The sequence below is a fragment of the Carassius carassius genome, chromosome 50 (assembly GCF_963082965.1).
Source record: "Carassius carassius chromosome 50, fCarCar2.1, whole genome shotgun sequence".
Lineage (NCBI taxonomy): Eukaryota > Metazoa > Chordata > Actinopteri > Cypriniformes > Cyprinidae > Carassius > Carassius carassius.
The window spans coordinates 11846858-11863752 of record NC_081804.1 but is presented as its reverse complement, the minus strand read 5'-3'; the positions used below and the strand labels follow the sequence as shown (position 1 = coordinate 11863752).

Below are 16895 nucleotides of genomic sequence, written 5' to 3'. Positions count from 1 at the left end.
GACTGGATCCGTCTGAAAGAAGAAAGTCATATACACATAGGATGACTTAAGTGTGAGTAATTTGTGGGCTAATTTAAATTTTTGGGTTACATAACCCTTTAAGTTGTTTCTAGATGTTCATCTAGGGGTTAGGGGCAGAATTCTGCCATCTGCTGGTTACATAAAAAGCTGTAGGATTATGGTAGATTTGTTTATTATTTCTTTTTTTTTTCTTTCTTTTTTTAATGTTGCCTGCAGGCCTCTATAGGCTTAACCTTCCAGTAAGCCTATACAAAATATCAAACAATGTCTTCACATGCAAGATAAAATATGAACCACTCACAATTAAATTAACATAAAGCAGTTTTAAATACTTTTATTAATTTGTTCCGAATGGCTATTTTGGATTGTAAAAGTGCATGTTATTAAAAAAAAAAAATTATACTATAGTTAGTTAAGAATAATTTATACTACTATAGCATTAATGCATTTTGTAAATTATTTTATTTTGATTTTAGTTTGTTTTATTAATGTTTTGTATATTTTTGTTTAGCTTTAGTTTTTATTTCAGTTATAGTTTAAGTACTTCAGTTTTAGTATAACATTAATTTTAATGCATCAACTTATTTCAATTAATTGTCACGGAACGGAAGCATTTCTAATTTTTTTTTTAAAATTCTATTACTCTTATTGATTTTCAATTGTTTTATTTTTAACAATAATACTGTAGACAGAGTAACTTCATGCAGGAATGCTATGTGTAAGTAAATAGTGTTCACACTAGATGGTGCAGTGGGATAATTCACAGCAGTGACTGTTGGATTGCTTGATCTCTTCAAACCAGCTGTCAAGCTCCAATGAACTGGTATTTATACGTACAGTTATCAGTCTGAACAGTAACACATATTTCTTCCAACGACACTGTCATATAGCATCGCGCGCACCTTTTCGATTATAAAGAATAAATGATCGTTACTTGAATGTCATAGTCTTTAAGAGGCTTCTACATAATAAATTATTTTATTTTGAGTATTTCTTAACACTTCCGATGCATGGTTCGCAGTTGATTGATTTCACTTTGTCTTGAATCAGCTCGGGGCGCAGAAAGTGTCCGAATTGTCAGACCAATCATAACGGATTGGGATTATTTGCGCGTGAAATGATGCGCTCATGCGCGCTGTCCCTCCCAGCAGCATCAAAGCAGCAGCAGCGACCAGCGCACGAGCACAGCTCAGGCATCTGCAGGTATGAACGCATTCAAAATGTTATTTCTTTATGTTCGCAAAAGCGATAGAGTGAGTTTTGCTGCTCTATAATATGGTGTTTTGTGTTTGTTTAAATGTTGCAATGCTGTTTGTGTGCAGCTATGGTCTGGTGAAATGCTGATTACATTTAATTTATTTCAATTATTAGAGATCTTAGGAAATTTTTATGCAAGTTAAAATATTTTAAAGGTTTTTTTTCTTTTTTCTCGCAATACCAACAGTATGTTCAAAGCAGTTTCTTCATTGCTGAAAGGGAAACTGAACACAGTTTCTACTATGAAGGCATTTAATGAGTTCTTATGCAACAGGGTTGACCGTTTGCTCTATTTGTTATTAACTATAACAGCAATAATTAAAATAATATTTGATAGAGTTGAATGTATTGCCCATACTTTTTACCGAAAAGGTTGGCTACTTAAAGGGCAAGTTTGCAGAAAATGGATATTCTATCCATCCATGGAAGAAATGAATGCATTCGCAATAACACCAGGGTCAGTAAATGAACTGGCCCTTTAAGATATTTATCAGTGAAGGAATCATGTACTTATTCTACATTGGTTTTGACTTATTGTGTCTTTTACTGCTCTTCACTGGGATCGATTCCAGCCAGAATTCGTAAAGCACATTGGCTCACTTGTTGTATAAAGATATTCAAAACTACAGTGTTAGAAAGGCTAATTATGCATATTTATGCATAAACACATGCATGTTTTAAAAGTCGATTGTCAGATTAGGCGTGTTTAGCAAATACACAAATGCACTGATCGCTCTCGATTTTTCACACTTAGAGCCTCCCCTACTGTGCAGTGCATATGTGTGTTCTGATAAATAATGTGCCCAATCTTTGCTAATGAAGGCATATTCCTCTGCTGTTCCCCCTCACACAGGGTTCTAATGGTTTGGGACCTCTGTTATTAAGGAGCTAACAACTATGTGACTGCCTCACATTCCATCATCTATCTCATTTGTGATGCGCCCTTCCTCATTCCCCCCCCCCCCCCCCCCCCCCCCCCAAAACTTCCAGGTGAATCCAATGGTCTCCTTGTCGTCAGATTTCATTATCTGAGAGGGCACTGATGACCCCATTCGGTTATTGTGCTCTGTCCCTGCTGGCTTCCCACCTCTGTAACCACGTCCCCACTGCTGCTTGTGCGTCTGGATCCACCTTATGCCGCAATGGTGATTACCTTTGAATGGTATGGCTGTCTTCTTCTGCTGACAGGGATGGCTGGATCTGTCAGCCAGCGTATGGATCCACTTATGCCCCCTGCTCCTGAATATGCCCACTCTATACGACTGGACGGTGATATCATCCTGGGAGGTCTCTTCCCGGTGCATTCTAGGGGTGAACGTGGTGCCCCCTGCGGGGAACTGAAGAAGGAGAAGGGTATACATAGGTTAGAGGCCATGCTCTTTGCCATTGACCTCATCAACAAAGACCCCGACCTGCTGCCCAACGTGACCCTGGGGGCGCGTATATTGGACACCTGCTCGCGGGACACCTACGCCTTGGAACAGTCACTTACCTTTGTGCAGGCACTCATAGAGCGTGATTCTACTGATGTGCGATGCGCTAGTGGCGAGCAGCCCATCTTTGCCAAGCCGGACAAGATTGTTGGCGTGATAGGCGCAGCTGCAAGCTCCGTCTCCATCATGGTGGCCAACATCCTACGCCTGTTTAAGGTAATTCCTGTCTATATGCTACACTAGATGTCGTGACTTTCCTTCAGGAACCACAGAACACTTATTTAATGTTGTACAGGGTGTATTTTCTAGAACTTTGCATAGCTTTAATGATGGTTTTCAAGGTTGAGGGCATGTCATGCAACCTGCCATGTTGGCCTCTGCTTGATTTGTTGTAGTCTTAAACAAGTGTGAGTAAATTTGTGCTAAAATAACAAAGTTTGATTGGATCGCAACCTACGCCTGTTTAAGATAATTTCTGTCTATGTTACACTATAGTTCAGTGAGTAGTGCATCAGTCCATCATAAAAAGTGCCCCATGTGGCTCCAGGGGATTAATAAAGGCCTACTGAAGTGAAGTGATGCATTTGTGTATGAAGAATATCGATATTTAAAACTTTAAAAACCATATTCTCTAGCTTCCGCTAACTGTCGTACGCATGTTCACAGGATAGTGGCGTTCCAGTGGAAGACGGGATTTTTTTTAATGGTTTATAAGCATACCTTGCTCAATTTAACTATGCATGATTATATGGCTAGTTACATTTTATAATTTGCATTTATTATCGTTTTCACAATGCTGTCCGTGTCCCACTGCTATAAACATGAAATAAGGAAGTGGTAGCTAATTTAAATGCGTTCTCAGAAGGAATTCACTTGCATACACTTTTTGGTGTGCTGACTTTTAGTGGATATAGTAGCCTGTAACTGAATCTGTTTTGAGGGCTAATCAATAATCATTTGGGTCTCTTGAGCACCAAACAGGAACCGCTGATGATTATAAATGAATAGAAATGTGACTTTTCAGAAGCATCTCCAATAGTGTTGAATCACTGGCTCTGTGAATTAAATATTTTTCCGAATTGTCCTAAACTGATTAATTTGCTGCTATCAGTGTTTATGCTGATTTTCTCCCTTTGAGTCTCAAAAATACTGCCGCTGGGTTATCTTATGTTCCATGTCTCATTAATAATTGAGTATTAGTTACAGATACTAAATATAGCTGTCTTGTAATTGGATCAAATAATGGGTGTCATGTTTATCTGAAGAAAGCATTCGCCTTTTCAACTGCAAAAGAGATCAGACACACCATTACTTCATCTGCAGCAGAGATTATGAGAGATGTTGAGAGAACTACAGAAATGTTTTGAGAGAACTACAGAAATGTTTGGAGAGGGAAAGATTGTGAGTTACAAAAAAAGTTGCATTTATTTTATGATGTAATCATCAGAGTGGACGCTTCTTTATTGAGCTTTTGAATGTCTACTGCATTGTTCCTTAGCTTGAGCATTAGTCATTTAAATCAGATCAATTGTGGATTTTTTTTTCATTTGTTTCTTTGTAAAATCACACGCATTCACTGATCAATTGAAGATGAGGCAGTAGATGCTTGATTCCTTTTGCTGTTTTTAAAAATTTTTATAGCATCCCTGACAGTGAAGAAAATATGTAATTGGATTACTCTGAAATTTCATCGTAGTGTCTTTTCTCTTTCCTCTGCTCCTGCCTCTCATTGATCTGCAGAGACTGGACATTTGATATGTGTCTGGAAGTCTTAAAACAGGATGTGATTGGACAAGTCATCAAGTTTGTTTCTGCCTTGAATTGAATGTAGCTCAAGGTTAGCAATTCGTTTAGTAAGAGAAAGTGAAGTAGATGTAGCACGTAGATTAGTAGATTATATATTGAGTTTTTAAAAAATTCTGATTTTGTGCAACCCAATTATCTTTTGCTGCTGCTAGCATAGTTAGCAAACAGTCTTAAACACATTTGGAACAAAATGCTAATGGTTTTTACTATATTTGTGTAGTGTCAATAAATGTTTACAAAGATTTGATAATCCTATTGCTAATGTTTTCTGATGTAGCCTTATGTTGGAATGCTAACATCCTCTAGTAAACGTGACTTGTTTGCTAGCTTCTAATTAGCATGTTAAAAGTCATTTGCATAGTCTTAAAGGTACAGCACCACAAACAACTAGTTTATTTCTGAAGATGTGGTCCCATTTACTTCTGTTTCATGAATTTCCGCAGTCAAAATAAAGTGATTTAAATAAGAATCTGCAGAGTTTCTCTTCAGGTTTGTGTCAGGTTGGTCAATTAAGCAGAAAGCTACATAGTTTGAAAGTGACTTCTGTGTGAACTGTGGTTTATATATCGCTACACTACTAAAAACAGACAATGGAGTTTTTTTGCCCATAATTTTGCTAAATATTTGCTAATTTGGTCATGTAACTCTAAATTGCGACTGTTTGGTTCAAGAAATGTAAAACCACACAAATTACATAATAGGCCTCGTGCAGTGCTTGATATCACATGAAGTCATCACAAAATAAAAAAAGTAGCTGATGAGAAGATAAATTCTGTATTCCCTACACTTAAACAAATGTCCAAACAGCAATTGAGATCAGTGATGAAGCACTTTATCACAGTCAGGAAAATGGGAAGTTAAGAATAATTTAGACAGTCACATTGACTGCATGTATATTTTAGCAGCTCATCCACTCAGAAGTGTAAATTTCATGAAGGGGAAGAATAAAGGTGACATCACAGTCTGGTTCAGATAATGACTTTATTGGTCACCAGTTGCAGACCGTGTCGGGGCAGAGGTAATGCCCGTCTCATCCATCTAGCATGTAACAGATGTAAGACTTGAAACAATGTGACCGCTACTTACCTGAGATCATGGCAGAACAGACAGAGGTGATGTTGGGTGTCTTGTCTTTTTTACAATAGCATAGATTAAATCTAATTTTGTTAAAAGTGCAGTTGCTTCACACAAATGATCTGAATAAATAAATAATGCAAAAAATAAATAAATGAGCCTAGCTCAAAGTACAATTCACTAAGTTTGTAGAATAAACCCTGAATGCAGATCATGTGGGTAAATGTGCATTTCTCAACTCAAGAAATAAATATTTTACAAATAAGATGCCTTGAAACGATAGCTTCATACATGAATGATCTGTATGTATGAATAGATAAATAATACAATAAAATAAATACTTTCTCACAGAATAAATTGGCTGAAAAGTGTGATTTCAGTTCAAAATAAACGTGATTTGTCTTAAGAAAAATTTAAACCTGTAGATGCATGCTATTGAATGAATGAATGAAAATTTGCATGTGTGTGAATGTGTATTTTTTTCCAGTTTAAGAAATAATGAGTTTACTAATAAGGAATTGCTTCATACATGAATGATCTGAATAAATAAATAATGAAATAACAGCCTTCTCTCATAACAAATTAGCTGAAAGTAAAATTTTATTTAGGAAACACATTTATATATTGTCTAGTAAAAAAAAAAAAGTAAAAAAGTAAATACATGTTTTTGTAAAAGCAAAGTGATCAGTTTGTGAATCAGTGATCAATGATGAATGAATACAGATGTGCATGTGTGCAAATGTGTTTTTCCAATTTATGAAATAATGATTTCACTAATAATTTACTCTTCATACTTGAATGATATGAATGAATAATGAAATAAAAGAACTGCTTTTCACAAAATAAATTAGCTGCAAAGTACCATTTCAGTCAGATTTAAATTTGATTTGTCTTAAAAAATTAATAATAAAAAATAATAAAACCTGTAAATACATTTAAAAACCAAGTGATCAGCTTGTAGAATGAACCTTGAAAGTATGACTGCGGATGTGCAGGTGTGTAAATCGGCTTGATTTGTTTGGCATTCAGGGTATGATTGCCACCTCCAGGTCCCCATTATGGCATTAGATTAGGTGAAGCATCGCATTGCAGTCTTAATCAATACACAGCCTTAGCACAGTCAGAGAAACGGAGGAGGTAAGATATTCATTCTTTCCTGTAGCTGAGGCTATGAAAAAAACATCTGTGTTTTCATGCCAGCCTCCTACGCTAACTCTCTTATACTGAGATGAAATATGATCAGTGCACTGGTGTGACTGTAGTCCTGTATTGACTCAGTGTAGAGAAATGAGTGGGGCCAGTCCACCTTAAAGCATATGTTTCAGCACAAGACAGGAAATGAGGTCATAGTGCATGAAACTATGTTTTCTATTCATTATTTTATCATTTGGCAATGGAATTGCATTTCTTTTTTCTAAATATTTCTTCCTCAAAAGAATCATTAATAAAGAGGAATCAGAAATGGAATCATTAAATAGGCTCAAAGTACTACATAAACATTCATGAATGATACCACCTTTTGCACCTGGACAAGTGAAAAAACACATTTAGATGCTATTTATATGCCTGCTTTGTGTGCTATTCTTGCAATATGGTCTATTTAGTTCCATCTCCAGCTTGTAGATTTGCTAAACTGCAGACTATGGGTGTTTTAGGCCTCTGCTCTGCTCTGCTAGCAGCCCCAAACTGCACTTGTGTAAGATTCTGCAGTGTGCTGGAAACATCCACATCATCAAATTGCTGATTACACCACAGTAATTGGGCTAATCAACAGCAGTTATGAACCTCCGCAGAGAAATAATTTAGAAAAAAGCCACTTTGAAAGTAGTATCTTAGCAAATTTGGGGTTTGCAAAATGTTGCAAACGTATAGGAAAATATCCCATAGAGTTTTCACACTGGTTGCATCAAGTTCTCATGAATTTAAGGGCAGGACAGGAAGAACCCTGAGGGGTGAATTCACTAAATGCTGCAGTATTTCAGCCAAACAACTTCCATCTTACAAATGATGGAGACAAGCATTGTAAATTGCCATAAATCCAGGCTTGCAATGTAGATGAGCCTATTTTTGCATTTTAAAGAGCCTGGATCGCAGTGATCAAGCGATACTGCACAGTAGTCAAATATGCCAGATTTCATAGTCTGCTGCATCCTTCAAAACCAAGAGTTCAGAACAAACCTGAAAGATATTTTACCAATCCGTATGAACAGCTAATTATGAAAGGTAATTGCAACTTTATCTCACAATTCAAACTTTCAACATTACATCCCACAATTAATATCTCACAATTCAGACTTTTTTCTTCTGTCAATTCCGAGCTTGCAATTCAGTTTTTTTCCCTAAAACAGAATAAATAAATGATAATAATAATAAACAAAAAGGTAATTGTAATCGTGCAGTTCTGAGTGTAAATTTTATAATCGTCTTGTAATTGTGAGTTTTTTTCAATGGTTCAGTTATATTTAGCAATTCTGAATTTGCGAATAAAAAAGTCAGAGTTGTACGGATGTCAATGCCTCTTTGTCAAGCCTCTTTGATAATATGAATATCTAGATTTGTTCAAAGCATATCTAGCTTTTGTTGTCATATCCATATTAAATAATTCGCTAAATCATTTTTGGGAATTGACTTTTAAATCTCTCAGCTCAACCAAACCAATATTGTTCCCGCCAGCAGACCTTGTTATTTCAGGTCAGTATTGAAAAGACATCAACATGATTGTCTAAACAACGAAACCGTTCATTACAAAACACATTATTGAGAATGAATCACCCTGTGAGTCATGCCTTATTGTCCCAAAGTAATCCCCAAAAGTTATTTTTGCCTTATTTTTAACAAGAACCATTTCACCATTTAATTTGTGTATATATGTGATCTAATATTCTCTTTAGTTCTAAATATTATGTGTAGTACCCTGATGAATCCAGTGCTTTACAGTTGAAGGTGGTCATTTTTTAAGAAAATTAACAATATAACCAATTAAACATATCAATTACTCTAGTTTTTTAGGTTATTTATAATCTGATTTTTATTTATTTATTTTTTATCATGCTTGATTTTATATTTTATCACCATTTAATTCACAGTCTCGAGGACTGCAGTAGAGTGGTTAGGGAAACCTGTTTGAATATAGACATTATTTTTGCAATATAGGTTGTTCAGGAGGTGCTGCTTCTATATTACGGCTGTCTTATTTAAGTGCACTTGTGATTTAATAGTAATTATTGATATTTTAGTGTTTTCTAGGAATGGAAAATTTTGGTGGAGCTGCATTTTTTTTTTAATAGAAACCAGCAAGAAATATAATGAAAATAAGACCTGGCATTGGGAGTTTCTCTTCTGGGACATTCTGCTCTGAAGAACTGTGATGGATTTTAAATGGATCCATTCTGGCTGTGTTTCAGCTTTCATTTAAGCCGTTGACAGGATAGGTATGAACTGGTATGTTTAAATAGCCTGTTTAGTCATGAATTTATCACTTATTCCTGGTTATTATGCAGTTTTTTTTTTTAGTATGAATGTAATATTTCACCTAAAAAATGGAAACGTGCTGAAATTAAAATCACCCACAGGCCATCCAAGATACAGATGAGTTTGTTCCTTCATGTGAACAGATTTGGAGAAATTAAGCATTAAACCACTTGCTCACCAATGGATCCTCTGCAGTGAATGGGTGCTGTCAGAATGAAAGTCCAAACAGCTGATAAAAACATCAAAATAGTCCACAAATAATCCACACCACTCCATTGCAACAATTAATGTCTTATGAAGCAAAAAGCTATGTGTTTGTAATAAACAAATTCATCAAGAAAATCAGCTTTCACTAAAATAAGAGTCCTCTGTCCATAATACTGCTTTATTCAGTGAAAAACGTGTCTCTCCCGAATCATAAAAACAGTCCAAAACCATTATGTCGGTGGAGATGGACTTTTTCACTGGAGGAAGCATTATTATGGATTATGGACTAGTATTCTGGCCGGACGTGATGGTTTAAAGTTCAAACACCTTAATGTTTTTGTTACTTACAAACAACTTTTAATTTCACAATATGATATTTGATGGACTAGAGTTGTGAGGATTATTGTGATGTTTTTATCAGCTGTTTGGACTTTCATTATGATGGGACCCATTCACTGCAGAGGATCCAATGTTTTTGGTTGTACTACTTCTTTAATGTGTATCTCTCATCTATTGTCTAAAGTAATCTTAAAAACTTTTTTAAAGCATTACCATATAAATCATGTAGTATTGTTAAGCACTTTTGTAATGTGTCAAACTCCTTCAGTTTAATGTCTGGATTAGGATGCCAAATTAATTATAGTGCCACAGCAATCTCTCTCTTCATTTGTCCCCAGAGACCCCAGTAATGAGAGCTCTCGCCTCTAATCGGTCAAGCACACTCAAACATATTACAACAGTTGAATAAAACTCACCTTCAGTGACGGGGGCATGTGAATCATTACCCCTGACCCCTCTTCCACTCACATGCTCCAATCGATCACTTCACTCGCAAAAGCCTGTGGTTGAGCATCCATATGTATGAAAAGGATCCCACAAGTGGATGCAGTCGATTGAGCTCCCACATTCTTGCAAGTACTGCCATTTTCATGCATTTTTTTTTTACAATGTTCCTACCTTGTGTGTTTTTTTTTTTGCAAATGTTGTTTGCAAACCAGGTGCTGGTCAGTTCAGAAATACACTAAAATTGCATAGGTAAGGTTATACCTTAGGTTAGCTTCTCTGATGGATCATTTAGTGTTTGCTTGGATAGCAAATCCGATTGAATTATTCAAGTTCCTTAACTTTGCATCTGGGAAAAATGTCAGAAATGTCAGAAATGTCAGAAACCAATGACTACTTGTCAGTTAACAGGATGTTACACTCCATTAAATATGAAATTTCAGCCTTCAGTGAAAAAAATAATGCTTGTAAATGCTATATATATATATATATATATATCACATGCAGCTGCAGCTGTCTCAGTAAAATCAGTACTTGCAAACAGATTATATTTCAGCTAGGTATCAACACTGTCACTGACTGAGGATCTTTTAGCACCACCAGCCTTTTTCAAGTAGAGGGAAAATACTACTTTTGTTTTCGATAAGTGATATATACACTTACAATAATTAATATAGTTCAATATCTGGACTGATACTTGTATATAGAATGTACAGGCATTGGCCTCAATCATGAAACTTGCATAAATATACAAGTAAATAATGAGTAATTTGAGCGTAAAACAGACCTTCCCGAAAATTCTCCTCCGGATTCACAAACTCTTCGTAAACGTTCGATTTGTTAGTTAAACGTGTATGTTAATGAATTGAAGTCATTCCTAAATAGGGCACTCATGCACGCTCTTTCACAATTAGCATATTCCCCACCAGTGAAATACAGCTACGCATTTTGTGTGTCTAGGAACGCAGTGGAATATTCTGGTCTACTTTCTCAGGTTTGGCTTCAGTACCTATTGCATAAATGCAAAAAAGACTAGTAGGCCATATGCCTAACAATAAATATTAAAGGAACACTCCGACTTTTTGGGACTTTAGCTTATTCACAGTATTCCCCAGAGTTAGATAAGTCCATACATACCTTTTTCATTTCTGTGCGTTCTGTAAGTGTTATTTGACGCACCCACCGCTAGCCTAGCTGTTCGCTGTATTGTAAAGAACTGCGACAATAAACAGGGGAGACCAGGTATTACTATGATGTTTAATAGAATTCCAACCAAAAACGCTCATAAACGACATAGATCCAAACACACCTGTAAACACCATCACAAAGTATTTCGTTTGCTCTGAACATTTTACTGTAGACGACTATTTTGAAAAATGAAAGTTGCCACACGGACCATGAAACGTGTGCTACAGGATACAGCCATCCCATCGATAATAAAGACAGGACAAATTGGATCACCTGTTGCTGCGGTAAGTGTTCCGTTATGTTTTGAGATGACTAACATTAGCCATACTGTAACAGTGCCATGCTAATGTAATATAACCTTAGTAGTGACACTATTACGTGAATAGGGGCTCCGTGTATCCCCTTTATTGTTATTATTGTGACACACTGTATGCAATGGCTATACTAAAATTTCATTGAACTATGAATGATCATTATAACAAAACCACTTACTTGGTGGATAGCTGACCATTAGGTTCACTCGGCATGGGGCGTTTCTTCCAGTTGATCTTGTCACAACGGGGAAAAAAAGACAACTGCCGGGTGTATTAGGGCAGAGAAATCTTCCGTGGTATTGACGCAAATATTTTGATTGTCATCAAGCCTTGACATTGATGGTAATACCCGGTCCCATTCATTACAACAAAGGCACTCGGTTTCTGTCGGCATAGGTTGTCATGTTCCACATTTACACCACCAGTCCATGTTCGTTCTGATTCTCCCTTCGTCTTACAGCTTCCAAAGTTTGTAACTCCTCGTCTGTGTATTCTGGCTCAAAACTATATGGTTCTGGATCTTGGTTTGATACACAGTAAAATTCCTCTGAGTCTGACAATTCCTCAAAGTCAGCCATGATCACAAGTCACGTCTAGCTAGTTAGTCACATTTGTTTTGTTTACGGAACTATCAACAGGGCGTCTCGTGTGCAGCGCTAATCAATCCGCCCAAGTAGCCACTCCGCCCAAGTAACGTTAGCTGTGCTCCTACGCCTAGTGAGAATATAGTTCCCAGTATTTATACGATTAAAAATGGTCTCTGTCTCATATAGCCTTGTTATTTGTACACGCTGTGACTATACAGATCACAACATGTAAATAGGAAAATGTTTGCATTATTTTGTCACTTATTGGGATTACTATGCTACCAGTATCCATTTACATCCAGTCTTTGTGCTAAGCTAGGCTAGCGGTGGGTGCGTCAAATAACACTTACAGAACGCACAGAAATGAAAAAGGTATGTATGGACTTATCTAACTCTGGGTGATACTGTGAATAAGCTAAAGTCCCAAAAAGTCGGAGTGTTCCTTTAAATATTGTGTGTCTACCAAAGAGTTTACACCCAGGTGAAAGAATGTCAGATGCTCTTCTTAAAACAACTGGCTGGTGGCGCTTGAAAACGCTTTGGTGGCACAGCGTTTTTTCCAACTGATACGCTTTAGTTGCTATGATTTTGAATATCCACTGCGGCAACGTATTAGCCTACTAGTACCTCATTTTTAAGAATTACTAAATATTAAAAAGCAGTAGGCTAACCAGTAATATTGACTTCTCCATTGTTGTAGGCAGACGTTGTACAAGTAGGGTGGTTGGTCGCTATTTGTCCCACCCATCCTCTATTTGCGGCTGGGTAATATAAGGAAAAAAATAAAGGAAAAATTCAAAAAGAGGGCAAGGGCAAATGAACTTGTAATAATTATGGCAGTGCATCAAAATTCAGTGTCAGTTGTCAGTTTGCCAAAAAGAACATAGAGTGCTTTACGCACCATTTACACAAAAATCGTTCTGCTCGTGTTCCATGAATTTGAGGCCTATTCTGTTAAAAAAAAAAAAAAAAAGAACTTCTGTCTGTTGGCATGCCTGATAATAAAGATATAATTACATTTAGATGTAGAGAATATTCAGATTTGCATTCATATATTCAGGATTTTTAAATATATATTCCAATTTACAATTATATTTAGGGGTTCAAGCATGCAGTGCTGAAACCCTATTGTAATTGTAAGGATTTTTTTAATTATTATTTTTCTCCGCTAAAACTGATCGTGCAGACCAAACCGTAAGGCCTAGAGAGCTGAAACTTGGCCAGAGGGTAGAGCTCCCCGAGGGGACATTCTGACAAAGTCTCAGCCCAATCGGCCAAAGGGGGGCGCTACAGCGCAAAAAACAAAATTTTCAAACATTTTTGGCCATAGATCGTAAACCGCTTGACGTAGACTCAAAAACTATGCATGGTTGTTATCCTTGGGTTACTACGAACAAAATTGTTCGCACCTTTTTTTACTCTACGATGCACCGTTTTTCCGTAAAATTGACCTAATGCTCAAACCTACTTTTGCAAACTAGTCCTAGGGTTTTCAACCAATCGGAACCAAACCACTGCAGAAATATTCCCTGGACACTCAATATCAATAATTATCAAAAAAAAGTTGAAATTTTGATTCTTACGTGAAACAGTATGCCGAAAAGCGTCTATGCTAACATTATCCAAATGTTATTTTAACTATAACTCTTGAACGGAATGAGATATCTTCACCAAACTTGGTACATATATGTATGAGCTCAATGTTTGGTCAAATTAAAAAAAATTCGCATCTCTACCACTTGGGGGCGCTATAAGATAGAAAAAACACATAAATGGCTATAACTAGGCAACCGTTGGCTCGATCGACTTGAATATTGGTATGCCGTGTCTTTGTCTGAAGGGCACAAGTACCTATGAGGACATTTGCATATTTCAAAAAACATGGCCGCCATTGGCCAAACAATTTTAAGCACCTATTTGAAAGGGTTAACGGAAGTTGATCGGAACGAAACTCGCTGGGTACCTTCGACTCATGAACCTTAAGGTCTGTAAGAATTTTGAAAGAAATCGGCCACTAGTTGGCGCTAACGAGTTTTATGGCTCTGTAATCACGTGGTGTTTCACATATCAACACAATATGCATATCATTTGATAGATCTCCTCATAATGCACAACTTTGCCTCAAGAACCATTGCTGTCAATCAAATCGTTCAATTGTTATTCACAAATATGTTAAAAAGCTACTTTTGCGAACTAGTCCTAGGTTTTTTGCCCGATCGGAACCAAACCACTGCAGTAACATTCTGTGGACTCTCTAGATCAATAATTATCAAAATTTTTTTGAATTTTTTACTTTGGTTAGCTATAAAGGGGTAATTTAGAAAAGGGGTGTGGCCAAACACACCCCAAAGCCTATAAAACCTAAACGAAAACTCAAAACTTTATGAAACTTGGTGAAAACATGTAACAGGTGACTCTTAATTAGCATGCAAAGTTTCATGAAGATCGAACTATAGGTGGCGCTATAACAGTAGAAAAGATCTCAAAACACAAGATTTATATGGTAAATGGCCTCAAATTTTTTGAAAATGCTCATATATTCACACAAACACTAGATCTTCATATCATATGATAGATCTCCTCATTCTGAACAACTTTGCCTCTGGGACCAATGTTGTCAATAAAGCTGTTAATTAAATATTCAAGATTATTTTAAAAAGTTACTTTGGCAAACTAGTCTAAGGCTTTAAGCTGAAAATCAATGAAACCACTGAAGTACAATTCTTTAGACTCTGAAAGTCAATAATTATCAAAAACATGTTGAACAATTGCATTTGGACAACTATAAACCAGTAATTTTATAATATGTTGTTTTCATAGTGTACACAAAAGCCTATTAATACAAACAGAAAGCTCACGAATTATCAAAACTGTGTAAAATAATGCATAATTTCATTCTAAAAAAGCATGCAAAATTTAAGAGAGATTGGCCAAAAAAATAATACTATAACAGTTATGTTTAAAAACACAGTGTTGTTTGAGTACATGCAATTTATAACCACTAGATGGCAGCGGAAGACCACTAATGGGCTCATTCAGCTAAGTTAAACAGTACTGATCAAAGGTTTCATGAATTCATGCCAAAACATTAATAAATTAACTGTTATAACATTTTAAATCTCATTGAGTCAATGTTTTCCATTTTGTTCATACAGATATATCAGTTTTTTACAATTTTGCCACATTATGATTACAGTTTAACCTGAAAATGACATCTAAACTCTTAAAAAGAGAAGACTTGCAATAAGTTTATTGTCACCTATCACTTATTTCAAATACCTATATCTGCAACAAAATGTGTGTGCATGTATATGTGTGTCTTTGTCTTTGTGTGTGTGTGCATATGCTTATAGAGTATTAATATATTAGTCTAATCATTAACTTTCAGTGTGTGTGTCTGTCTGTTAGCCTGTTCTCCATTTTGGATGTGTTTAACTGTCATCCATACATCCAGGTTGGCCGAGACCACCTCAGATGCCTTAATGTGCTTGAACCCCGATAAATGCTGCTTGCAGCTTTAATTTCAGAATTATATCTGTATATTCACTAGACGGTACTGACCAGTCTTAACCCTGCTTAGCTTCAGTGGGCAACCTGTCTTGGCCTGCAGGGTGATATGGCTGCTTTCCACATTAATCTGGTATTGTGTTTATTTTTATATCTTCTAAGAAGTTTTAAAAGAAACGTATGAAAAAAAAAAAAACATTGCCTGCGAGCTCCATTTATTCTCCAGAAATATGACAGAGCAACCTTTGGGTGACAAAAAAGGGTACAATATTTTTTCCCTATCCACTTCCGTCAAAAGATATAGATGGCTTGATATAAAATATACTGGAATGAAGTTAAGTTACTCCCCAAACAATACAGCAGTACTACAGCGGATCCTCCATTCTGTAATATAGAGCAATAATCTCTCCTCTCCTGCAATGTCTGGTTTGATTTGGAGAGATCTTACTGCCTCTCAGTCCGTAAAACATGCTAATGGGAGGTGAATTACCTGAAGTGTTTGCTTATGGAGAACAGTGTGTGAAAGAGGGATTAGCCGAGCACAAACGAGGTCTGAAATTCAATTTTAAAGAACATAGTCTGTTTTATGCTTCTCTTCACTCCAGATGCTTTTTGTCCTTGCAGCCGAGGCGAACAGTGATCACAACAGACATCTTCCTTTACTTAAGAGGAAATGAACAGTCCTACATTTACATTTACATTTACATTTATTCATTTAGCTGACGCTTTTATCCAAAGCGACTTACAATTGCTATATATGTCAGAGGTCGCACGCCTCTGGAGCAACTAGGGGTTAAGTGTCTTGCTCAGGGACACACTGGCGGTTCACAGTGGATTCGAACCCGGGTCTCCCACACCACAGGCATGCGTCTTATCCACTGCGCTAACACCACCCCATACTTCATATTCAAGTAATACTGTATGTACAATAAGGAACTAATATGAGACCAGTTGAGGAGATATTTGTGTGCACTCCATGTACTGTATCTTTCAGAAAAGGCAGTAATCCCAGAATACACTAGGTGAAACGTAGTTGTAAAATAAAGTGTAAATATATTAATATATACAAACCCGATTCCCAGGAAAGTTGGGACAATGTACAAATTGTGAAAAAAAAAACTGAATGCAATGATGTGGAAGTTTACACAAGTTGCTCAAATTTAGGAATAGGAATGTTTCAGTACCCGGATCCTCCTTCTACACAGCCATGATGTTGTAATTGATGCAGCATGTGGTCCTGCATTGTC

The 16895-nt window shown here is 36.4% G+C and overlaps 1 protein-coding gene across 4 annotated transcripts in view; it reads left to right on the top strand.

The window, feature by feature from the left end:
- The first annotated feature begins 1097 nt into the window (after window positions 1-1097).
- Window positions 1098-16895, top strand: part of LOC132133532 (metabotropic glutamate receptor 8-like) — a 193085-nt gene continuing 177287 nt past the window's right edge. For 3 of the 4 annotated variants that reach the window (XR_009429166.1, XM_059546397.1, XM_059546396.1), the window contains exons 1-2: window positions 1098-1224; window positions 2132-2927. Coding sequence is in view for 2 of the 4 variants with exons in the window: in XM_059546397.1 (XP_059402380.1) it covers window positions 2421-2927 (507 nt within the window). In the remaining 2 variants the exon portion in view is untranslated. Of the gene's footprint in view, window positions 1225-2131; window positions 2928-6626; window positions 6729-16895 lie in introns of those variants that run through there. The other variant, XM_059546398.1, reaches the window with a different exon arrangement.